The 25,658-nt window shown below is 42.9% G+C and overlaps 1 protein-coding gene across 9 annotated transcripts in view; it reads left to right on the forward strand.

The window, feature by feature from the left end:
• LOC122554989 (uncharacterized) overlaps window positions 1-22,689 on the forward strand; it is a 62,093-nt gene extending 39,404 nt beyond the window's left edge. For 5 of the 9 annotated variants that reach the window (XM_043700494.2, XM_087992989.1, XM_087992988.1 and 2 more), the window contains 3 exons: window positions 4,113-4,320; window positions 9,123-9,371; window positions 20,746-22,689. In XM_043700494.2, the coding sequence (XP_043556429.2) occupies window positions 4,113-4,320; window positions 9,123-9,371; window positions 20,746-21,008 (720 nt within the window). In that variant the 3' untranslated portion in view covers window positions 21,009-22,689. Of the gene's footprint in view, window positions 1-4,112; window positions 4,321-9,122; window positions 9,372-15,274; window positions 15,937-20,745 lie in introns of all 9 variants that reach the window. The other 4 variants (XR_006313129.2, XM_043700495.2, XM_043700496.2 and 1 more) reach the window with 4 other exon arrangements.
• Window positions 22,690-25,658: the final 2,969 nt, after the last annotated feature.

Consider the following 25,658-nt stretch of genomic DNA (forward strand, 5'->3'; position numbering starts at 1 on the left):
GCATCCACTCCCTCCCCACCAAAGCTCAATGGCAGCTGTGCGTACTATCTACAAGATGCAGAAATTCAGCAAAGCTGAAGCAAAGATATTATCTTCAAAATCCATGATCACCTCCATCCGACAGGACAAGGACAACAGAAGCATAGGAACACTGCCATCTATAAGTTTCCCTCTCAGCCACTCCCCATCCTGACTTCGAAATATATCTCCATTCCTTCAATGTCACTGGGTCAAAATGCTGCAACTCTTCCTAATGACATTGTGGGTCTACCTACAGCACACGGACAGCAGCAGTTCAAGAAGGCAGCTCACCACCACCATCTCATGGGCAGCTAGGGGCTGGCAATAAATGCTGGCACAGCCAGCGATGCCCTTGTCCCACAAATGATTTTTTTTTTAAAATGGAAACCTGGGTTTTAGTTTTCACTTGCTCAAGCAGTCTATAAACCCAATGCTATTTCTGATTTATCAGCTGGATTTCAATAATGTGTGAATGGGCACATTTGCAGGATACACACCTAATGACATACATTTTTTAAAAGTAGACAGGTTAAGGTCAGGACTGGAAACACAGAGGATTTCTGCGATTTGGTGTTTAGAACAGTGACCCTAGACACTGCTGGCAATGCGCCAATCACTTCACAGAAAGCAACTAATGAAGTCGATTAATTTCTTAATTTAAAGAGTAAATGATGATTCTCCAAATTACATCAAGCATCCTAAGCCCTTTGGCACTATTCTTTAATAGTTTGGCAGTTAAAGCAATGCTATTTCAGCAATTTGATCTCTCTATTAAGTTTAGTAGAACAGAACTCTGATAATTACAGTTCAGCTTTATCAACAAAGTTCCTTATGAATCAGCACAGAAATCTCCAGAAACTATGGTGTGGTATTTGCTAGGGGTTCTCAATATCTAGCGCCATTAGGAATCAGTAAGATTTAAGGAATCGCTAAATCAGCGTCTTCTATGAAGATGGGATGCACAATTCTAAGTGATCTATTGGACTTTTTTTATGTCCAATATTCTCCACAGAGATTCTCCACAATCCCAAAGGATGCCTGATCTCTCCCATCCCTGATCCTCTTCCCCCAGCTGCCTTGGGACCATATTTGCAGGGTTATCTCAGCTTTCCAAAAGGGTACCTTTCTGGTCAAAAAGAAATGCACTGAGTATAGAGCCTGCTCTAGCCTGGTTGAATGCCTACACTCTCTAGGTTCAGACGCAAGGGACTTCAAGTACCCATTTCTATGGAGGCAGCTGTTCATTGAATTGTCCAATTACCTTCACAAACTGCAAATGCACAAATAAAGTCATAGAGATGTACAGTATGGAAACAGACCCTTCGGCTGAACTCGTCAATGCTGACCAGATATCCCAACCCAATCTAGTCCCACTTGCCAGCACCCGGTCCATATCGCTCCAAACTCTTCCTATTCATGTCCCCATCCAGATGCCTTTTAAATGTTGCAATTGTACCAGCCTCCATCATTTTCTCTGGCAGTCCATTCCACACACGCACCACTCTCTGTGTGAAAACATTGCCGCTTAGGTCTTTTTCCCTCTCACCCTAAACCAATGCCCTCTAGTTCTGAACTCCCCCACTCCAGGGAAAAGACCTTATCTATTTATCCTATCCATGCCCCTCATGATTTTACAAACCTCTGTAAGGTCACCCTTCAGCCTCCGACGCTCCAGGGAACACAGTCCCAGCCTACTCAACCTATAGCTCAAATCCTCCAACCCTGGCAACATCCTTGTAAATCGTTTGGACCTTTTACTCTCCTGCCCCATGAAAATGAGCCTTGGGATTCCCAGCAGCTTTCAAGGCCCTAAGCTCTGGAATTCCCTCTCTGTCTCTCCTCTCTTTCCTCCTTTAAGCCATTCCTTAAAACCTACCTTCCATCTGGTCTGTTATCATCTCAAGTAGGTCAGTGTTTGTTTGATTGTGAGTTTGTGAAGCACATTGGGATATTTTGTCTTATTAAAGGTGTTGTACAAGCATAGGTTGGCACAGTGGTTACCACTGCTGCCTCACAGCGCCAGGAACCTGGGTTTGATTCTAGCCTCAGGCGACTGCCTGTGTGGAGTTTGCACGTTCTCCCCATGTCTGCATGGGTTTCCTCTGAGTGCTCTGGTTTCCTCTCACAATTCAAAGATGTGTAGGTGAGGTGAATTGTCCACGCTAAATTGCCCGTAATGTTCAGGAATCTCAGCGGTAAATGTTGAATAATAGGGTGGGGGAATCAGGTCTAGGTGGAATACTGTTCAGAGGTCAGTATGGACTTGTTGGGCCAAATGGCCTGTTTCCACACTTTAGGGATTCTATAAGTCATTGTAATAAAAATCCACACATTTCTTTTGCTCCTGGTGTTGATAATCTTCCAAATTAACATGAAAAGGTGTGCCATATATATTTGAAAGTTTTTATTTTCTTTTGGAGCCATTGCTACAGAATTGTTATAGCACCTAAAGAGACTATTCAGTCTGCCCTGTCTGTGCTGGCCCTCCATATGGACAATATACCCAGCTCTTGTTGTCTTCCTGCAGCCCTGTACATTCTTCCATTTCAGATAATAATCTGAGTTTGAGTGCCCTGATTAAATGTATCAGGGCACTCATGCAACCCACTCCATATCATAACAACTCACTCATGTCCCCATTGCTGCTTTTTCCGATGACCTTAAATCTGTGCCCTCTCACTCTCAATGCTTTCACCAGTAATCAGTTCATCAGTTGTCCCCTATCTACTCTATCCAAACCCCTCATGATTTTTAATATCTCAATCAAATCTCCACATAACACAATCCCAACTTAGAGTCATAGAGCTGCAGAGCATGGAAGCAAATCCTGAAGAATGGCTTATGCCCAAAACGTCGATTCTCCTGTTCCTTTTATGCTGCCTGACCTGCTGCGCTTTTCCAGCAACACATTTTTAAGCTCCAAGGTGTCTATGTTCAACAACACTCCCCAGTGTATAAGTCCTGCCTTGATTTGTCTTTCCAAAATGTAGCACCTCACATTTATCTAAATTAAACTCCATCAGCCACTCCCTGGTCATCTGATCAATGATCCATTGTACTCTGAGATAATCTTCTTGGCTGTCCAATTTTGGTGTCATCTGCAAACTTACTAACCATATATCCTAGGTTCACATCCAAATCATTTCTATAAAGGACACTGCTGCTCACAGGCCTCCAGTCTGAAAAACAACCCTCCACTCTCTATCTTCGAGCCAGTTCTGTATCCAAATGGCTAATTCTCCCTGTATCCCTTGAGATCTAACCTTGCTAACTAGTCTACCATGTGGAACCTTGTCGAATGCCTTATTGAAGTCTATACAGATCACCTTCACTGCTCTACCCTCATCGTTACTTCTTCAAAAAACTTCTTCACTCTATCTGTGTAACTGAAGTTCCTCATCCTTGGAACCATTCTGCTGATTTGTTTTCACATCTTTCCTACAATGTGGTGCCCAGAACTGGAACTTTGCACTGTCTTGTGGCACATTCCAATGATTATAAGGTCCATTTCTTAAAGCCAGCCACCTCCGGGACCAAATACGCATCCGATTTTGGAGCTGGGTGGTTTCCATTTCGGTTTAGGTTGGGTTGAAGGATCCGACCAAGTCGGTTGAAGGGTTGCCCGGGCAACAGGAATAGACAAACAAACGAAGACAGTAACTGGATGGCGAACCACCTTTCTGCACAAGCTGTTGAGTTACTTGACCATCTAATAATAATTAAAATACATGCATGGCAGCTTAAAAAAGGCATTCAATTTTTAGACCACACTGGTCTTTAGATTGCCAGACTTGAGACACTGTACCTGGACTGTTACTTCAAGGGATTATCACATCACTAAAATAATGTTGTGATTACAGTGTGCATTAAAGCTTGATCTCCCTTCAGCACGGATTACTTGCTGATCTTTTTACATTGTACATCAATGTACTAGACGTGGCAAAGGGTGATGTGAAATTCGTTCTTCAAGCAATTGTGTTCAAATCGGTTTCGATATTACTGATCATTTGACTTGTATTTTGAACTGCATCAGAATTTCGGAAGCTGAGAGTTTCATGTTAATCTTATGAGACATTGCTTTTGGCCATTAGGACCTCACCAGTGATAATGGAAAAGTTTCAGCTCCGGAAGGAACAATGGTATGTGTCAATCTGGATTCCGATGGTGAGGATGAGTCTGTCCCTTTCCAAAAACCTGAAGAAGCCAAAGCAACTACTGAGACATTGCGACAGGAATGGCAACAGCAAGACACCCCGACAGCGCTTGAGAACGGTGAACAGAAAGCTTTTGAACCAAAAGGTGGAGAGAATCGCTTATTTTAACTTTTATTTTCAGTAGCTGCTTCACAAGCTACTTAAACGTGTTCGAAAGTTTGTGGTGGTGAAAAATATTCAAATTAATAAGGATTTGTACTTTACTAAAATTATCTTTTATACTTAGTCAATTAAAAGCAGACTCCCATCAAGATCTAACTTAAAATGCAATGATTACAAAGAATCACATTTCACCCTAATTCTTTTCCATTAGTTCTGACTTTTTTTTTGCTAAAAAACCAATTATTTTGAACACTGATGGTTTAAGGTCCTGACTTGGAAGGGATGTTGCACAAGCAGTACAAAGAATTAGAACCGACATCAGTCCAATTTGTAACTATAACTTACAATTTCTTAAAAGTGGTTAACTCTATTAGCCCTAGCAATTTTGTCTGAACATCCTGACAAAACAAAAAGGTTTTCAAGTGACCATCAAGGAGTTGCTGAATATTGATTTGCTAATGATAATTTTCTAACCATATGCCTTTTAAAAGTGAGGATTAGCTTCTGATGCTGTGGCTCCCATCTTAAAAACTTTGCACCCATTGTTGGTTTGATTTTTTTTTCTGATTCAGTATTGTCCACCAATCAGTCTGACTTCTTTTGTCACCCTCTCTCCAACTCTATTCCTACGGCTCGAGTCATCCGTCTATAACTGGCAACTTTTAGGGTTTGTAGGTTCATAGGTGTTGACATCACACGCGGGCCATTGAGCTGTGTCGTGTGTGTGCCAGCCAACAAAGAGTTGACTGTGCCAATCTCTTTTCCAGCACTTGACCCATAATCCTGCAATATCTACTCAAATGTTAGCCAGCCATCCTTTAAGGCATTGACATTGAGGCTCCCACCATCCACTGGGTGAAAAGACTTTGCTCAACTCTCCATTGGCTTTTTACCTCTGACTGTAATTCCCTGCCCCTTTGCTACTGGCCCCAAAATGCTCCCCTGCTTGTCTTCCAACTACCTGGGCACACTTCTGAATATTAGGTCCTGAACTGCCCCTTCTGTGTTGGTCCCTCTATGTTTTAGCCAAAATGTAATTCTCAAGGATGCAAGTTTAAGAATTTTGCTCCCTTCCTCTTATCACCAAACATTTTGTCTCCCTGGTTGTTGTGGAAATATGTGACTTTAGTGTCAGGGAAGATAGTAGCACTGATTTTCATCCATTCAACACAGCTCTAACATACAAGTAAAATGAACAGGAATGCATCTCAATCATTTTGAGTGCTATTCACATTTTCAGTGGGTCCTAAGGCAAATATTGGAGATTCCTGCCTCATGCAGGCAAGAATTCTGTCGCTGTGTGTAAAGGTTCTGTGAAAGTCCTCCACAGGATTTACTGAGACTAAGATTTCTTGGACACCAAATCCCTGTCCAGGACAACCGTGATCCAGAATCAGCTGTAAGTCAGTTAAAAGATGCAGTTTACCTAAGAGGAGCATGTTAGCCAATTTCTAAGAAATCTTTGTTTTTCTTCAATTGCCACTTGGGTTTGTTTGAGTGTTTGTGTCGGTTGTCATTAGTTCTGACTTGTTGTGTGATTGCTGAAATAATTCCTGGGGCCTTAAAGCGATCTTCCAAGGTTCTGTCCGTCCTGCAGATACCTGTCCCAGCAGAGGGAGGCGTTGTTACCCCGTGTTGTTTGTGAAGCACTTCTTCCTAACTAAACCAGTGCCAGCAAACCCTCTGGTGTCATGAATATCTTATGACCCGTTTGCTGGGAGACCTTCCGAAGGAATTGCAGGACTTTTGTCAGGATCATCGGACAGGAGAATTGCCTGATTGTCTGCACATGTCAGGGTGCTCCCGAGCATTTCACCTCTTCCTAGAAGTGACTGTGAGGGCTAGTGTTCTCGGGAGCTGGGCCAATAGAGAGGCAGGACAGAGCAAGGACACCCATGGCTGCCATGCCAGACCAAGCACATGTGGCTGCTTTGGCCTAATAGGAGGAAGAGAGGACTGCTAATGCTGGAGATCAGAGTTGAGAGTGTCATTGCTGGGAAAGCACGGCAGCATGCGAGGAGCAGGAGAATCGACACTTCGGGCATAAGCCCTTCATCAAAAGTTTTGGCCTAACGTTTGACTCTAGTCTACTCGCAGACAGTGGGAGGCTGTGTGACTAGTTTGATTGGCTTTGGTGGCCGTGAGGTTGGAATGCTGTGTCCTATCTGCAGACACGTGCCTCAATGTTAGATTTGCTCCCTTCCTGTCTTGATCTCCTGCTCCTTCGATCTTGGAAGAGCTTAGTGGTTAAACCACCGGCCTTGAAAACTGGGAGTTATGAGCGTGACTGTCACCGGAGCCTGCAGTGGTGTCACTGGTTCATTTGATAGCATGCTTGTCTCTGAGTGCCAGTACAGAGCCCCAATACAAAACTCATGGTGGGCACTTGCAGTTCCATGTTGTGGGCAGTGCTGCACTGTTGGAGATGTTGTCTTTCAGATGAGATTTTAAACTGTGATTGACATGAAACATTTCATGGCACTGCCTACAAGGCACTTTGAAAAGTTCTGTGGCCATGAACCGCACTGTATAAACGTGAGACTTTTTTTTCCTTTTTAACTGTGCCTATTGACTGACTGGATGTACTAGCAGGGGGAGTTGCTAACAGCCGCTACAGCAAGCCTGCAGTTCTTAAAGGGGAGGTCCACTCCAGCTGGAGCTCTGCAGGATGCAAACCACAAGGAGAGTGAATGGTCCCCACAGTTTTCATTGGAAGCTCCAGTAAAAGATGTGGCAAAGGGTAATGGTACCCAGAGAAGCCAGGCAGCTCAGAAAGCAGTGGGTAGCTGTAAAAGTCAATGTCAGGAGCCAAGCCCATTGGACTTCAGTACGGTTACACTGGCAGTTCAGTGAGTTTGTGAGCAGTTGGAAATCATGGGAGGTCCACCTCATAAGACACTAGACACAAGTGACCCTAGGGCCAGGACTGAGCAGGTTTCTGCTCAAGGAGAGCGAGATGATGCACATATTCGTATAAAAACTTTGCTGGCAGCCTACAGAATGCTGATGGGTGAGCACAACAATATGCTTGGCACTTTGGCAGGCCTACAGTCAAAGGCGCTGTTGGAATCCGGCACCAACTCGATACAGGCCTTGGCCCTGAGTTTTGGGAGCCCGTCCTTTCCAGCATTGAAGTGGTGGCCAGCTTTATCGACACACATGCGAACTGGATACCAATACAATGGCTGACAGCTGATGTCTCCGCTTCCATCTGAGCGAAGCTGATTTCACCCAATGTCTGTAACGCTGCCGTGGAACCTCAGGCTGAGGTCAGTTTGTTGCTATGCAAACTCAGACCGCTGCCATTGTAGCCTGGGGTTTGCAGCATTTCACAGCAAGCTGCTCTAGCAGATTGTTAGAGTTCTGAGGTGTTGGTGTTGAGAATGCGGTGCTGGAAAAGCACAGCAGGTCAGGTAGCATCCGAGGAGCAGGAGAATCGACATTTCGGGCATACACCTCATTCCTGATGAAAGGCTAATGCCTGAAACGTTGATTCTCCTGCTCCTTGGATGCTGTCTGACCTGGTGTGCTTTTCCAGCACTACACTCTCTCTCTACCAGCATCTGCAGTCCTCACTTTCTCCTTTTGAGGTATCAGTCCAGGAGAGTGATAGTGGCTGTGTGGAGTGTGAATCTGCTGTACATTCTTGGGAAGGTGGTATTGACTGCCCCCACATCCATGGTACTGCTGAAGCCTTCTTGGCTCACAGCTATTTGAGGTTGTCCTCCAAGGCAAGATTCATCCATTGCAGATCCACAGCAACTTTCCACCAGCCAGACTACACCCTCCGGAGTAGCACTGCACTGATGTATTGGAGCTATAGGGGCAGGCTAAATAGGCTGGGGCTGTTTTCTCTGGAGCGTCGGAGGCAGAGGGGTGACCTTATACAGGTTTATAAAATCATGAGGGGCATGGATAGGATAAATAGACAAGGTCTTTTCCCTGGGTTGAGAGAGCCCAGGACTAGAGGGCATTGGCTTAGGGTGAAAGGGGAAAGATTTAAAAGGGACCTAAGGAGTAACATTTTCACACAGAGGGTGTATGGCATGAGTTGCGAGAGGAAGTGGTTGGGGGTGGTACAATTACAACATTTAAAAGGCATCTGGACAGGTACATGAGTTAAGAAGGATTTAGAGGGATATGGGCCAAGTGCTGGCAAATGGGACTAAATTAATTTAGGATATCTGGTCAGCATGGACAGGTTGGACTATGACAGTCAGAAGATGAGGTTTGGGACTCTTGGTGAGCGGGGAATTGGGGTTGAGGACTCTTCATTTGAACTCATTCTACACAAACAGCCCAGGCAGAAAGGGGAGGAATCACGGCAACAGCCAGAAGAAACAAACCAGCCACCAACCTGAAACTAGTGGGTGCCCCCTTTTAATGCTGCCTGTGGAGGATGGATGGCATTAGGGTGGGAGGTCTGTTCAGCTGGGTGAGATGAAACAGCAGCATTAGCTGGATCATGGAGATTCAGAATGGAAGTTCTAGCATCAGATCAGCATTGCATCCTGATTGTAGTCATGATCTACTGCTCCATTTACTTCTCTTCTCGTTCACACAGCACATTCCAATTGCAAACAGGCAGAACTTTGGAAATTTATAGACACTATTAGCACACACTAACAGGGAAACATGTTTCCACTTCCCCACCCTTGATTTCTTGGGTGCATTTGCCCCAGTTTGTCTCTGTTCAGAAATTATTTGAATGCATAATGTTTCAACAAGGCATAGAGATCCAATTGATAATGAGGCCTTCAATGAATTACTGCATTTTGTTTTCAGAAATGGCTCTCCATTTGGCTTTTCTTTGTCTCTATTCCCCAGCAGAGAGCCTCGGTAACCCAGCGCGGCAAGTTCAGCTCCCATACTCCGCTGTCTACGTCGCAAAGCAGAAAACCAGACCAGAGCTGGCAGCCCGTTACCTAGTTCGACATTTGTTTCCTGAGGAGGTGCTTGTGAGAAGCAATGTGTATGGAAACCTAGACCGGGGAATAGCTCCTTTAGACTGCAACAAAATCAGCGCTGTCCGAGGTATTTAAAGACAATTGCTGTGATTCCGTTTACATGTAACATCCTTTGGTCCAGTGTAAAAATGAATGATCGAAGTTGTTAGCTTTCTGAAATTCAGCCAATGGAATCCCAATGTTTGATTCACATCAATGTAAAGGTGGTCGACATTAGGATTGAGCAGGTTCTGTTATGGGCAGGTAACCTCCTCTGTTTATTGTCCAAAGGGCTGACACTGAGAAGTAGCGTCTGTACTTCCATGAAGCAAATGAGTAATTTCTTTCTCTGCTTCCTGTTAATGCAACCTCCAATTGAAGCCCAAACTCTGTTTAGATAATACCTGCACGTAGGCACCACAGTATAATGCAAACAAATTAGCCATTCAGTCCAACAAACCTGCTCCATAATTTCTAATAAGGTCATAAGTGGATATTAACCTCAACTCTACATTCCTGCATATCCTCAATATGACACTTCTTTGAGAGAGCTCTTTGCCTCACAGTGACTATGGTACGAAGGTTGGATTCTTAATCCCCGAGGACTCCTTGCCTGTTTAGGGGAGATATCAAAGATTGGTTCTTTACACAGAGCGGTGGTTGTGTGGAATGCACTGCCAGTGGTTGTAGTAGAATCAGACATGCTAGCAACATTTAAGCGACTCTTGGATAGGTACATGGAAGATAATGCAACGTAGGATATATACGTTAGTCTGTTCCCAGAGTAGGACAAAAGGCTGGCACAACATCTAGGGCCGAAGGACCTGTACTGTTTTATATTGTAAATTTCAGGACAGTTTTATGCTGTGAATTTGTGACCTCTGGGAAGATTTAAGAAAAACAGGCTAATCTTAAGAGTTTGAGGAGTATTAGCTCTGCCTATCAGTTGAATTAAACTCTGCCCCTCCCTCAAACTCTCCTTAAAAACACTGTCATCCAACAATTTCAATAATATCTTTAAAAATGATTTTTAAAAAAATAAAATAGAATATTTGCCTCTACTTTCTTCCATGGTAGTATGGTCATCATTAAATATGCATTAAGCAATAAGTAAAAATAATCATTAAACAAAATCTGAGCGTATGTATGGCTATTTAATATAGAAAGGAAAACTGGCATTTATATAGCATTCAGACCCTTGGCATCACAAAGTGATCCACATTTAAAGTGCATTTGCTGTTGTAATGTAGGAAACACAGGAGCAAATAGAAGTGGAATAGTTTGCATTTAACAGTGGTGGCATGGTGGCTCAGTGGTTAGCACTGCTACCTCACAACGCCAAGGACCTGGATTCAGTTCCACCCTCGGGCGACTGTCTGTGTGGAGTTTGCACATTATCCCCTGTCTGCATGGGTTTCCTCCAGGTGCTCCGGTTTCCTCCCACAGGTGGATTGGCCATACTAAATTGCCCATAGTATGCAGGGATTTATAGATTGCAGCGTTAAAGGGATGGGATGTGTCTAGGTGGGGTGCCTTAACAAGTCACTGGGCTGAGTGACCTGATTCCAAACTGCAGGGATTTTATAGAATTATAGAATCCCTGCAGTGTGGAAACAGGCCCTTCGGCCTAACAAGTCCACACCCACCCTCCAAAGAGTATCCCATCCAAACCCATTCCTCTACATTTACCCCTGACTAACACACCTAATCTGCACATCCCTGAACACCATGGGCAATTTTGCGTGGCCAATTCACCTAATCTGCACATCTTTGGACTGTGGGAGGAAACCGGAGCACCCGGAGAAAACCCACACAGATACAGGAAGAATGTGCAAACTCCACATTGCCCGAGGCTAGAATTGAACCCGGGTCCTACCGTGCTGCCCTATGAGTTGAGGGACAACTGTTGACTTGTACACCAGGGGGCTAGCTTCTCTCATATGAGCCAGCACTATGGGATCTTTTACACCGACCAGAGGGAGCAGATGTCGACTCAGTTTAATGTCTGATCCAGAAGGTGCAGAAGACTCTCAGTATAACAGTGGCTTGGGCTGGTGTCTCTGGAGTAGGACGTTGAACTTGCTGGTGGATGTGCAGCTCCCGAGCCACAGCTGACATGTAAATAAAAGGCAGTAGATATAGATTATCGTTTGAAAGTCGTCATTTTTTTTAACCTGTATGAAAGCACTTATGGAATGAATCTTACAGATATTACAATATGTAAAAAAGTATGTAGAGCATTGATATAATAAGACCATACGAAATAGGGACAGGAGTGAACTGTTCAGCCTGTCAAGCCTGCTCTGCCATTCAATAGGAGCATGGCATATCCAAGATTCCTCATGTCCACTTTCCTGCCCTTTCCCTGCAGCCCTTGATTCCCCCAACTGATCAGGAATCTCTCTACCTCAACCTTAAATATACATAAGGGCTCTGCCCCCACAGCTCTCTGTGGCAAGGAATTCCAAAGACTCTCTGAGAGACGAAATTCCTCTTCTCAGTCTGAAATTGGTGCTCTTTTATTCTGAGACTACGCCCTCTGGTCTGAGACCCTCCCATTAGGAGAAACACCCTCTCAGCATTCACCCTGTCAAACCCTTTAAGAATCCTGTATGTTTCAATGAGATCACCTCTCATTCTCCTAAACTCCCAACCTGTTTAGCCTTGTCTCATAAGACAGTCCTTCCGTGCTAGGGGACAAGTGAACCTTCTCTGAACTGCCTCCAATGAAATGATATCATTCCTTAAATAAGGGAACCAAAACTACTCACTGTACTCCAGATGTGGTCTTACCAGGGCCTTGTCCAGCTGCAGTAAGGCTTCCCTATTCTTACACTCCATTGAAATAAAGGCCAACATTCCATTAGCCTTCCCAATTACCTGCTGCCCCAGTGTGCTGGCTTTCTGTGTTTTGTGCACAAGTACCCACTTTGTGTTGCAGCTTTCTGCAGTTTTCCTCCATTTAAGTAATAGTCTGTTGTTTTTTGTTCTCCCTTCCAAAGTGAACAAGAATGAAATTTGAGCAGGTTCAGGAAGAACTGGGCTGATTTGTTGCATCTACTTACCACCCAGGCAGTGAATGTAAAAGTCACCCCCTCCCTACTGTACTCTTACAGCGGGATAGTTTGTGGAATACCTTTAGTTCCACAAAGTTAATCCCTCCTTTTTACTATATGGTCCTTTCCTTTAGATTTTGTGGAGGCACATGTTATCTGGGGTTGGGATTATCAATATGGAAAGATGTTTTGCTGCGTTTTCCAGGCGACAAGCACTGGAACCTTTTTTATAAATGCCATTTCGAGCAAGAACTGAAACAGCAGGGTCTGCAGGAATTTGGCGATGTTTATTGAAGGACTGGCTCCTGCGAAGCAAATCTGTAAATGATTGCTGCACATTGCCAAAGCACATTTAAAATGGATTTCAACCTTTTTGTTCTGAACCTTTTAGACGGATGCTTTTAGATAAGTTATGGTATTGAGAACATTCTGAAAAGGTACAAAATGTGCGAAGTTTTCTCGTCTTAATAAATGGTCAGGAAAATATCCAGGAATCTGAGGCCAAGATGGATAGTACAACAGTACTGAATAACTGATCTAATTGAAAGTTGGGCTGTAGGACCATGTATAAAGACAGTCACCGTCTAAATGGCCTCCTTCTTGCATGAAATCTGTTGGATACTATTTTTACAAAGGTTTCTAAAGCATCTGTTGGACATGAGACTCCATACTTTTGCTGTGATTTGAGTTATTTCTGGCCACGTTGTTATCTAAATAATCTGGACAAGTGTTTGAGCTAACAAGGTAATGAAGCAAACAGCTGTCAAACTGGAGAACTCTCTGAACAGTGATAATAACTAGCTTCTAATTAAGCTCAGGAATTCCCCCCTCTTGGACTGCTATCCCACAGCTTCCCCTGAGCATTGTTCTCACTCAGTGCAACTAGCAGCTGCACAGACCCCAGATGACCTGTCAGTGATGTCACACATGATCAGCTGATCATTCTGTGAGATCGTGGTTTTGCCAATGAGCCAACTTCAAATACAATTGCATTACGTTCTCTGAATTCATGATTTTTAATATTTTGTTGACATTCCTTTTATTTCTGTAACATTAACTTTTTGGTTCAAACATGGACAAAAGAGCTAAATTTCAGAGATGATGTGAAAGTGAAGCCCTTAATATCAAGGCAACATTCGACTAGGTGTGGCATTAAGGTATTCCAGCAAAACTGGAATCAATGGGTATCAGGGGGTTACTGTCCACTGGTTGGAGTCATTTCTGGCACGTAGCAGGATGTCATGGTTGTTGGAGATCAGTCATCTCAGCTCCAGGACATCATTGCAGGAGATCCTCAGGATCCTGGGCCCAACCCATCTTCAGCTGCTACTTCAATGAACTTCCTTCCATCATAGGATTAGAAGTGGGGATGTTTGCCAATGATTGATTGCACAATGTTCAGTACCATTCACGACTCTGCAGATACTGAAGCCGACCATGTTCAAATGCAACACGATCTGGACAATATCCAGGCTTGGGCTGACAAGTGGCAAGTGATATTCACACCCCACAAATGCCAGGCTATGGCCATCACTAATTGGAGACAATCTAACCACCACCCTTTGACATTTAATGGTGTTACCATCACTAAAACCACCACTGTCAACATCCTGAAGATTACCATTGACCAGAAACTCAACTGGACTTGCCCCATAAACACAGTGGTTGCAAGAGCAGATCTGGAGCTTGGAATACTGCTGCAGGAAATTTGCCTCCTGACTCTCCAAAGCCTGTCCATCATCTAAAAGGTACAAGTCAGGAGTGTGATGGAATACTTCCCTCTTACCTGGATGGGAGCAGCTCCAACAACACTCGAGAAGCTTGACATCATCCAGAACAAAGCAGCCAGCTTAACTAGTACTACATCCACAAGCATTCACTCTCTCCACCCCTCACTGACTCTCAGTAGCAGCAGTGTGTACTGCAAATATTCACCAAAGACCCTTAGACAGCACCTTCCAAATCCATGACCACTTCTATTTAGAAGGACAGGGCAGCAGATTCATGGGAACACATCCCTCTGCAAGTTCCCCTCCAGGCCACTCACTATCCTGACTCTGATCATATCGCCTTTCCTTCACTGTTGTTTGGTCAAAATCCTGGAATTCCCTCCCGAAGGGCATTGCAGACAATGCATGCTGGCTAGCCAGCAATGCCCACATCTCTCAAAAAAATAAAATTCTCTTCCATCTGGGTGTTATTCACTCCTTATTTGAACATTGACACTAGCAATTTCAGACATTGCTTATTCCCTTTATTTTCCTGATGGATTCTCATATGAAATTTAATTTGGACAATGCTGTTCTGTTTGCCTTTTTTTGTATTGTTCACTCATGGGACGTGGACTTCGCTGGCTGACTGGCATTTGTTGACTAGACTTGGTTGCCCTAGTGACAAAGGTGGTGAGCTTTCTTCTTGAACTGCTGCAGTCCATTTGGTGCAGGTAGACCATCTCGTGAGGGAGCAAGTTCCAGGCCTTTGACCCAACCATGTTTGATCGACTGATCCCTTCCTTGTATCTTTACTTCCAATCTAATTCCTATTTGATATGACCATTGAATAGCATGGACAGCATTATTTTATTTACCTTGCTGTGTATTCTATTTAAAGGAATTGAAGCCAAATTGTTGCTTCTTTCTGAAAGTAGGTTTGAATTCTTCACCTTGAGCTGTGATTCTTCTTTCTGCTCTTTTTTTTGATGATTGTGTCCAAACTACATTTTTATTATCACTTGTCCAACCATCCCAATAGACTGTTGGATCCAAAGCATTATTCTGTGGGCCGAATCTTATGTTATTTTGGCTAAGTTTTTTGGAACGTGTTACACTGCGAGGCCAAGTGAGTTTTTTTTTTGTGGTATCTTGGCAAACTGTCCTTGTTAACCATCTGTTCCCATCCCTGACATTCAATTGCATCCCCATTTTACCATTCCCAGAACGACTCTACCCTCGGCAGCTGTCCGCTGAATGACCAGCGTGCCTGGTACCCCTGCCAACTTTAACAGGCACCCAGACAAGCAGTGGCGATCTGAAGCTGCCCCCTGCTGTGTGTGAAGACGTTAGAGAATGGGAACCTGGTGACACTGTTCTCCGAGAATGACCCGGAGGGCCGGGTGGATGGTTGGCACAAAGGAGAGGAGTCCCCTTCCTAGAGGATCAGCAGAGAGGCCACGTCACCAGACCCTGGCCCGAGGTTGCCATCCAGGCCTCAATGGAGCGAAGGAATGGCCGACGGCTAGCCTGCTGCAAGATCAGCGCCCACCCCCCCACCCCCCCCTCAATGGAGGGCTGCTGCCCAGCAAAGTGAACTGCCTGGTTGTGTGAGTGTACAGGTTGGCACAGCAAGGCAAGGCAAGGATGCTGTGGGCATGCAGGTACGTTTGAAGTGACTTAGCGCAAAGTGAGCAGCCCTGAGATATAGTGCAGTCCAATCCGTGCACTGGGTGGGCTGTCATTGCAACACAAAGCTGCAGCCTTTTGCCAACTGCCGGTGCACCCTGCGATACACCATGTGCTTCCTAAGCATCCTGCGGATAAGTCCGAGAAATACTATAATGATCGTGAGAGGTTGCAAAATGTCAAGTGCAAATGTCCACAGGTGAGAGGTATAAGCAGCATGTGTGTTTGTCAAACTGGGCAGCTGAATGTTGATGAGCTGGGTCACGGCATTTAACAAATAATAATCCACCTGAATTCACTACCTGCCACTGTGTAGTGAGAGACCCACCTCACTGCTCCGCAACAGACATTACAAATGTAGCGAGCTGCTCCCACCATCAAGAGAGGCCTCACTGGACTTCTCACCCAATTCTCTGTTCGCGGATGTCACTCCAACCCTGATGAGATTATGCCCATTGTCTCTGTTACAGTCGCTGACGGTCATCTGCCATTTTCTATCTTACTTCAGATCATTACAGATTTTTTGCCTCATTAGCTTGCCTGCCAGAGCAGTTACAAAGAAGCATGACTGTACCAGTGGCGAAATGTAATGCAGTTAACATTTCCATTGATAGTACAGTGGAGAGAGCAGTTGACAAACAAGGAGCTGCTACTTTGCAGACTGTATTCCTGCTTGCTGCCAAGGGAGGCTGGTCATATCGTGAGGTGCTGTTGAGGAATTTTGGCAAGCCTTTTTGAACCAGTTCAAGCAGGAGCCCTGCCTGCGAGAGAAAAGTATGCTACAAAGTTTAAAATCCCTGAAGGGTAACCAGTTCTGTGAACTGCTAGCTGGTTTCGAAGGCCCAGACAGCTTTCCTCAGATGGCCGAGATTTTTATAGGCGATGGTTTCAGCTGTCCAGAGCAGGAAACCATGGAATCAGAACAGTCCTGTGGGGAACTAACTGGGTGGTGACTATTGCTCTGACCAGTAAAATGGATTAGAGAAAGGATGTGATCTCATAAATGGACAACATCCTTTTTCTGCAAACATAACAAAATATGAGGAGGAATAAAGCATTCCACCCCACATGACCAGCCTGTTTATGTTTTGAATTTCACATCACATATCTTGAACTTCACACTCCCATCCAGTTTAAAGTGGATTTTTTATTTTAGTAAATAATTCACGTGGATTAACCTTTTTTGCTAAACATTTAAAGGCTACTTCGCTAAACATTAGGTATTAGGCCAAAATATCTGTCATCTGAAATGTAGCCTTGGCGAATGGGAGTATGGGTAGAAGACTAGATTGTTTTTTTTTGAAACAAAGTAAAATGAAAATTTATGAAGTATGGATTGGGAAGTACAAATAGAGAAAAATGCCACAGGGTAACAAGAGTTAGTTGTTTAAATGTTAATTAAATCTGTGTTGAAAGTGTTTGTTCTAGTTACTTAAACTTTTATATTTGTATTACTGTATTAGAATTTAATGTTTAATATCACATGAGCTCTCCACAGAGAGACACTTATTACTTTGGACTTGCCAAGGGTTAAATTAGAACAAATCTTTTTAGGAATTTTCACAGATCATTTGGCTGCTGAATGGGAACAGTCTGTTAAGTGAAGGTTTTGCGCCTTGAATGGTGTATTGAGACTTGGCATTCAGAAAATGTTATATTTCAAGGGCATACAATGCCAAAGGGAGATTAGTTTTATGACATTTGGACAACTACTTTACAGCGCAAAGCCTGTTTTACTCATAATTTTACTTTATTAAGTCGCAGTCCAGATGCATTCTTTGACTGGCTACTGCAACCTTTTGATTCACTTCTTGGAGAAACAGTCAGTGAGTGTGATTGTATCAGGTCCTACAAAAGAGGCCTGGTCGGTTAGCTTTCCTCCCTACCCTCGGGCATATAAAGATAACATATTCTCATCGGAGTCTTTTTATTCTTGATAAATGGATCAAATTATCTTCCGATTCTCAGGTTAGATTCAACGTATTTTATAGAATTCCTACAGTATGGAAGCAGGTCACTCAGTCCATTGAGTCCACACCAACCCTCAGAGTATCCCACCCAGACTCACTAGCCCTAGCTTATCCCTGCATTTCCCATGGCTAATCTACCTTGACTGCACATCCCTGGACATTATGGGCAATTTAACATGGCTAATCCTCTTAACCTGCACACCATTGGACTGTGGGAGGATACTGCAGCATCTGGAAGAAACCCACGCAGACGCAGGGAGAACATGCAAGCTCCACACAGACCAGTCACCCAAGGGTGGGATTGAACCCCTGTCGCTGGTGCTGTGAGGCAGTAGTGCTAACTACTAAGCCATTGTGCCAAAATCCAATTGAGATTGGACCTTTCCCCAACTAAACACCCTTCAAAGGTGATTCATTGTGCCTTAAATTGGATCATTTCATTGCATTATGAGTGCAGGACTTGTTACAAGATGAAACAGGATGTTCCAAATGGGGGTGTGGTGGTGGTGATACTAAACATCTCCCTGATACAGGCTCATGTGATCTGGTTACTATGGGAAAAAAATCCCAAATTGAAATCTGTGTAACAATATGAGACATGGAGAGGGGGTGGTGGGGGGGGGGGGGGCAGGGGTGAGAGAGAGAGAGAAAGAGAGAGAGATGGAGGGGTGGGGGTTGGAGCTGCTATGAAGAACATAAGAGATAATATGTTTATGTCAGCAACCAAACAGGCTGTGCAAGGACTGGTTCTCTGTTCAAAATTAAGAAAATGAAACAGACAAGAATTTTGTAGATTTAAGAAAGGAGTCATAGCCAGAGTGGGCCATGCTGTTGAAGGATATTAGAATATTCAACCTTGCACAGCAGGGTGAAGTGAGCCTGTTGAGAGTGTATTGTGACTGGATCTCAGAGTGTTATATGTTGGCTGGAAATGTGGTGCACAGTGAAACATGTTATTAAGACATATTTAGTTCATGTGAAAGTATTTTTTTTAAATTTTGACATCAGTTGACTGTAAGTGCAAGTCTCAATGTGAAATTTTGATTTATTTCAATCAGTCTTGGGAAATTTTGTATAATTTTCAATATGTGGCCAAAGATTTATATACTTTTGTGACTTTCTTTCATTTAATGGTAATGCTTAGATGACTCCAATGTTATTTTTATCTTTTAGATCCCGAATCATTAGGTTGACAACTGACAGGTTAATTGAGTTCAGCTTAGGTACTGGTCATTTTGTCTGGCAGCATGACAATATTTACATTAGACTGCGTTTTAAAGTGCAGTAATTCCTACCTATAATAAATACTTTCATTTGCTCTTACCTTCCGGGACCTGCAGGAGGTGACCTTAACTTCAAAGCAGGATGTCAAAGGCCGTATTTTCCCTGTACTCTGGTAAATTCATGAAGCGTTTTGAAAGCAAAAAAGGAAGTGAAAAAGATGGCATATCATTTGATAGGGCTTTTCTTATTCTCTCAGTACATTAATTTTTATGGATATTATTCTTGCCTTCTTCGCTGTTGTTTGTCATTGGATTTGTTGCATTTCAGTTTGACTGCTTCCTAAAGTCCGAGAATTTTATAGCAGGACGGCAATATTTTAGTCAGTCTCTCAACTTTCTTCATGGCGGTGACCTTAGCCTGAAATAGCCTGACACCAACTCTGACTCAGGCAGTTCAATTTGAATGCCTAGTGGGAGCAGGACAAAGTGAAGGGGGAAGTCAACAGGAGGCAACTACCCAATGGTTAGGATTAGGCATAGAAGGCTTCAGTGGAGGACATTAAACCTGGCCACAAGATGCACGCTCCCAGAAGAGAGCCCAGTGTGGTGGCAGGGTGAGGTTGGAGTGAATGTCAAACTGGGGAGGCCCAAAGTTTTTTTTTTCGCAAGGCCTGAAAGAGCAATCCTACTCTTCTTCCTGTTCCACACAAAATTAACATCAAAAATAAGCAAACTTTAACCTTCCTGGGCTTTGCCCTCTCCCTCGCCTGGTGGCTGTTCTCAGCTTTCTAGCCAGACCACAATCCTGGGAATGATCAGGCCTCCGGTTAAAAGGATCCCTCTCATGGCATCAGAAAGTAATCTGCTTATTTTATGGAGGACTCTGGTTGAATGGGGCAGATAATGTTAAAATTGCAGCTTTGGCCAAGATTGGAAGGGAGGAGAGGCTGTTAAAATGGAACCTCCTATTCTAACTAATAATTTTTATTGGTTCACAATCACCACTTCACTTTTCCGATCTTTAATCCTGCCTATAAGAACGAGAATCCCATATTTTAGTTTGCAGCAGATTTGGCAAATTATTTCAGAAATGAAAACAGAAATTGCTGAGAAACGCTCAACAGGTCTGGCAGCATCTGTGGAGAGAAATCAATGGCAATTTCATAAAAGTGCTGTTGTAAAGTTATTAACTTTATGGGATGTGGGCATTGCTTGGATTTGTTGCTCATCCCCCATCACTGTTGAACAGGCCATTTCAGAGGCGGGTAAGCATTGACCACATTGCTGCATCAGGAATCACACACAAGCCAGACTGGGTAAGGAGGGCAGATTTCCTGCCCTTGAAGGATGTTAGTGAACCAGTTGGGTTTTTATCACAATGAAGAGCAGTTTTAAGATCACTATTACTCAGACTCAGTTCAGACATTACTCCTCCAAAATGGAAAGCGAGGAGCAGGGAGGCTGATGGAAATAAACCTTTTATAGAAGTTAGAATTTCAGAATAAACTACAACAGAATCAAAATGTCATGAAAGTTATTGCAGTAGAGTTGGCGAAGAGAGATGGAATAACACGTTTTAGATTCAATCTCTGGTTTTGGTGTTAATACCCCTGATGTGTTAAACAGTTTTCTTATGGGAATAATATTCATTTCAACACTAAAATACAATCAAAACAAAAATTGGAATTTTCTCTAAACTTCCTAATTGTCAAAGTCTGAAGAAAATTGAACCATGTTTAAATATGGTTTGTGATAATGTATAAAGACATTAGCCATGTTATTAATGATTATCAATTCTTTCCATTCTATCAACAGAATTTCTTGAGGAAGTCTATCCAGTATTTGATTTGGGTGAGAATGGGCGTGACTGGAAAGCCTGTGTGGCTGCTATAAATAGTTCCATTCGCAGCATAAGACATGACCTCAGGAAGTCCCTGCCTGGCTATTACAAGAAACAGCACCCTCAGTATTTTGCAATGTACTGCAAGAAACAGTCAGAGAATCATGGCAACAAAATCAGCACTCCTCAGAACAACAATCCCCAAGAGAACTTCAATGGAGACACAAACATCCTCTGAGCACTGTTTCAGAAGAGCTGAAATGCTGGAAATGAAATAGCAGTTGTGCTCCATATAATTTTCAAGAGCATATGGACTTGTTTATGATGTTCTCTTAATGGCACACTCTATTATTCACCATGAGAGATCCTGAGTATAAGTCCGGATACACTTTAATGCCATAGTTCTATTTTTGTGAGTGCTCAAGTTTGCGTTTGTGCAATACTGAAATGTATGAATTGCAGAATAGTTAAAACTGGAAACATGATTTTATTATAACGAGTAGCAAAAAACTCGTGCAAGTGGAATGGAATATTTGAAATGACTTTGCAAACTGATGAGACTTAGCTGCTGAAATTTCCTTATGGATATTATTTATAGAGAGAGATGTATCCTGCATTTTTGGGATAATTGTGTGATGCCAATGTGATACATGCATGAGGTTGCTTGATCTTTGATTTTACTTATTTTGCTTTTTATTGAATATATTTTCTGTTTTGAATATGTCCTTCAACCAAGCTGCCCCTTTTCAGCCATCTTCCCCACTATTGGAGTCAAATGAAAGGACACTGGCCTTAAATTATTTTCATCTCCCAAGATTGAATATTTCATGTTGATTAACAATTTAGGTTGTGCTGGAGCCCTATGAATTTGGGGTTTGAATTTGTTAACCTCAGATTGTGAAGTCTGCAAATGCAAAGTAATGAGTAAACTTAGAATCCCTACAGTGTGGAAACAGGTCATTTGGCCCAACAAGTCCACACCGATCCTCTGAAGAGTAATTCACCCAGACCATTCCCCTCCACCGATTGCTGTACATTTACCCCTGACTGATAAACCTAACCCACACATCCCTGAACACTATGGGAAACTTAGCATGGCCAATTCACCTAACCTGCACATCTTTGGATTGTGGAAGGAGACCGGAGCAAACCCACGCAGACACTGGGAGAATGTGCAAACACCACATAGACATTCGCCCAAGGCTGGAATTGAACCTTGGTCCCTGGCACTGTGAGGCAGCAGTGGTAACCACTGAGCCACCTTGCTGCCCAATTGCTAGATTGTGTGGGAAGGGACAGGTGAAGCAGGAGATTAATACCTCTGGAATTTGTGTTTGGGTCTGACTCAGAGCATCTTTTTTTATCAGTTGTAAAACTTGTACGTAGGTTGAGTTTGAGACAATCTGAACCTAGTTGCTTGTAAGCACACAATGCCTTCCACAATTCAGCCCTAGTTAATGCTAAATCACCCGTCTCACTCAGAGGCAAGAAGGGGAGGGAAGTGGAGCATTTACCATTAGTTCAAAGGAAAACCAAGTTTTTGACGTTAAGTCTGTTGCCTTTCACGTTTCAGCATTGAGAGGGCAATTTTGGCACCCTATTCATTCAGCACCCAATTTGTGAATATTTGTTGCTGCCAGTGGGTGTCAAAACTGAGAAAGTGTTCCAGTATACACCTGTGAAATCTGTCATTATGAGCAACTAAATGTATTAATGTCTAGGAAAGAGCTATAAGGTTCTGAGTCACTGCTGATTGTTTTCTGATGCTTAAATAGTAACAAATATGGAAACATTATTTAACGGGTATCATTTTGTTGAACAGATATATCATGGTTGCTTATGTTCTTTATATCTGATTGATTAACTTAAAAACACAAATTGTATTCTTATAGAATGGTAATAAACTTTTCTGTAACTAACTTGGAAGTTATATTTACATCCACAATTAAACAAATCACCCTATCATTGTTAAATTTTGGGGACTATTGGAATGGATTCCATTGGAAACTGAGTTATCTTCAGCAATGTCTGACTACAATCTAATGTACTGCCTAACCATTCTAACTTGATCAGCCATTTTTCTCACACTGACCTTGATTTGTTGAGTTGCTGAGTTTGTACTCAATACCATGTTCCGCTTAAGGTGATCTGCTAGCATTTCTTGAATTTGCAGAAGTAAAAGAAATGGAAATGGCTGGGAAGCACTGAGCATTCAGAGAAGTTGTTGAACTGAGCAGAGGCACTGTGTCATTTTTGCTGACTTGACCTTTTTTTTTTCCATTAGCTGTACACTGGTAGCACTTGAGGCTTGGAACTGCGCCAATCATTTAGAGTTCTTCATACTGTCCCTTCACCCCAGCATGAATTTCATATCGTTAGCTGAGGTTGCATGCACTGAATTTCCTCCCCAACCAATATTTCCTGTTAAACTGCACGGCCACAAAATGACACTAATGTTCCCATTCCAAGCCACACACAAATTGGCCCTTTTATATGCAGTTACGGCCATATTATGCACTTAAATCACCCATGCACCCCCAAATGATTAAGAGTACATTGTTCCCAATCTCCTTCTCCTTTCTCAACTCCTTTAAAACACTCCTTGGGCACTCATCCTTTGACAAATCATTTGGCCATCCTCTTCTTGTTTCTTTGGCTTCAAATCTATTCCTTAGACTGCGTGTAGCTCTTGGGAATGGTTTGCAATTTCCAAGATGCTGTATAAATACAAGTTGTTAATTTGTGGCTAAACATATTTGTGTGTGGGGGGGAGGGGGTGTGTGTGGGTACAGCAACTGAGTGCCATGCTGTCCCCTGTGACCGTACTATATACATCAGACAGCAAAGCTTGGCTTTGAAAGTCTTCTGATATCGACTTGGGTATATTGACCTATCAGGGAAGACTCCTGAGCATATGGTCTGGGTGGATGGGTTATGTGTTGCTTCGGGGGTATCAGAGGTGGCTGGAGGTGTGTGTTGTTGAGGGAGTCAGTGTTGAGTTGGGGATTTAGTTTCATAGTTATCCAGGAGTTGGAGTAGGTTTTGAACCCTCTTTAATTTTTCCTGGGGTAACTATTAGTTTTAGTGAGTTGGAATCTTCTTGAAATGTATTTTTAGGCAGTTCCAGAAGGAAGGGAGTTGTCCATTGTAAAGTTCTATTTCCTGGGCAATTTCCACAGAGATAGCCGTATCGTAGATTCTGCAGTTTGTGCAGCTCCAATTGCCCCAGGTACTTGCTGAAATCCCTGAAGGGGTATTGAATATCAGTTAGGAACACCCTATTCTGAGATGCCAAAAGTATACACATCTTCTGGAGGCAATAGAGATTTGTATTACCTGTTGCTGTTGCAGGTGGCTTTCTTGTGAGTGCTCCGGTATGTGGAAAGTTCGCTAAACCATCAGAGAAACTGTGTATTCACCAGTGAGTATCTCCCATGAAAGAAAAGTTCAGAGTTGTGAGGCTTCAGCTTGTTTTGTCGATGTTGAGACTAAGGAAAATGAATCCAGATGGCAAGGTGTTGAATGGAAAGCAACATGGGTAAGAGGGAAAAGGGGAAGAAACATTGCCTCCACTGCTGACAGGTGGGCAGTTGGAGAGAGCTTTCCGCGCCTTCCAGTGAGATATTCAAAGTGGTTTGTACAATGCATCCAGGTCCCAGGGATGTTGCCACTGCTGCCATTGACAATTTCTTGCATAGTAATTAGCTAAATCACTGATAAAGCTAACCACAACTCAGAGAAAAAAAGGCTATCCGACAACATATACTCCCACTTAATTCTTGACAACAAAGTAATACGAGCTTCTTATTGGACTGAATTCAGAACAGGTGGAATGACCCCTCTATTCCTCTGTGTTTTTACTCCCAAAGAGTAACAATTTTAAAAACCTCAAATTTGTAAGTACTGACAGTGGAATGTTCACTCAGTGTTAGATTATTCATTTGCTGCTGCTAGGTCAAATGTTTATATTGTTTATAAATAAAATATAAAAATCATGCATGTACAATCTCATCATGGGAAGGGGTCCGTGTGCATAAATTGATCACATTTTCCTGATTAGTCAGACACGTTCATTAAGCAGCGATTTTCAGTTTTAAACATCTAATGATTGAGTCAGAAATTTTAAATAAGTATTTGCGGAGATCTACTGGACAGGGAATTGTGAGGAACATCCAAACGTTCTGAAACATTTGTGTCAGGCCCCAACCAACCTTCATTGAAGTTAGGGGTGGAGTTGAGTTCATTGGTTCTTAACAACAATTCAAATCAACTCATCCTTCTCCCCCAACTAGATTCTGCCTACCTTTTCACATATTAAACTCTCCAAGGACCAGCTAATCCTCAGACTTATCCTTCCAAACACTCAAACTGAAGACAATTCTAAAATCAACAAACATCGCTACATTGGCAAACCTCATTCCATCCTCTGGAAGAATGGGCAATAAAAACATATGAAATAGGAACAGGAGTAAACTATATGTCTACGTAATGCTGCCCACCCCGTTCAGTACATTTACAGCTGATCATCAACCTTAATGCCATCTTCCAACACTCCCCATAAGCATTGACTCCCTGACAAACCAAATATCTATCCCAGGCTTTAATAGATTAAATGACGGAGCATCCACAAACGACTAGGGTAAAAAATTCCAAAGATTCATAACCCTCTGAAGAAATGTTCTTTTATCTCAGTCCTAAATGATAAGCCCTTATATTAGATTTTCCATACTAGAGAAGCAACTTCTGAATGCCCATCCTGTCAGATCCTCTGAGGAATTTTGTATTTTGCATTGAACCTTCACAGTATTGGCTTCAATGCAAATAGATCCTTCCCTAAGCATAGAGGCTAAAACCACACATGATTGTACCGAAGTGGCATCATCAAAAC

This window comes from Chiloscyllium plagiosum, unplaced genomic scaffold (assembly GCF_037043375.1).
Source record: "Chiloscyllium plagiosum isolate Xiang-an unplaced genomic scaffold, Cpla_swu_hap1 HiC_scaffold_12, whole genome shotgun sequence".
Taxonomy (NCBI): domain Eukaryota; kingdom Metazoa; phylum Chordata; class Chondrichthyes; order Orectolobiformes; family Hemiscylliidae; genus Chiloscyllium; species Chiloscyllium plagiosum.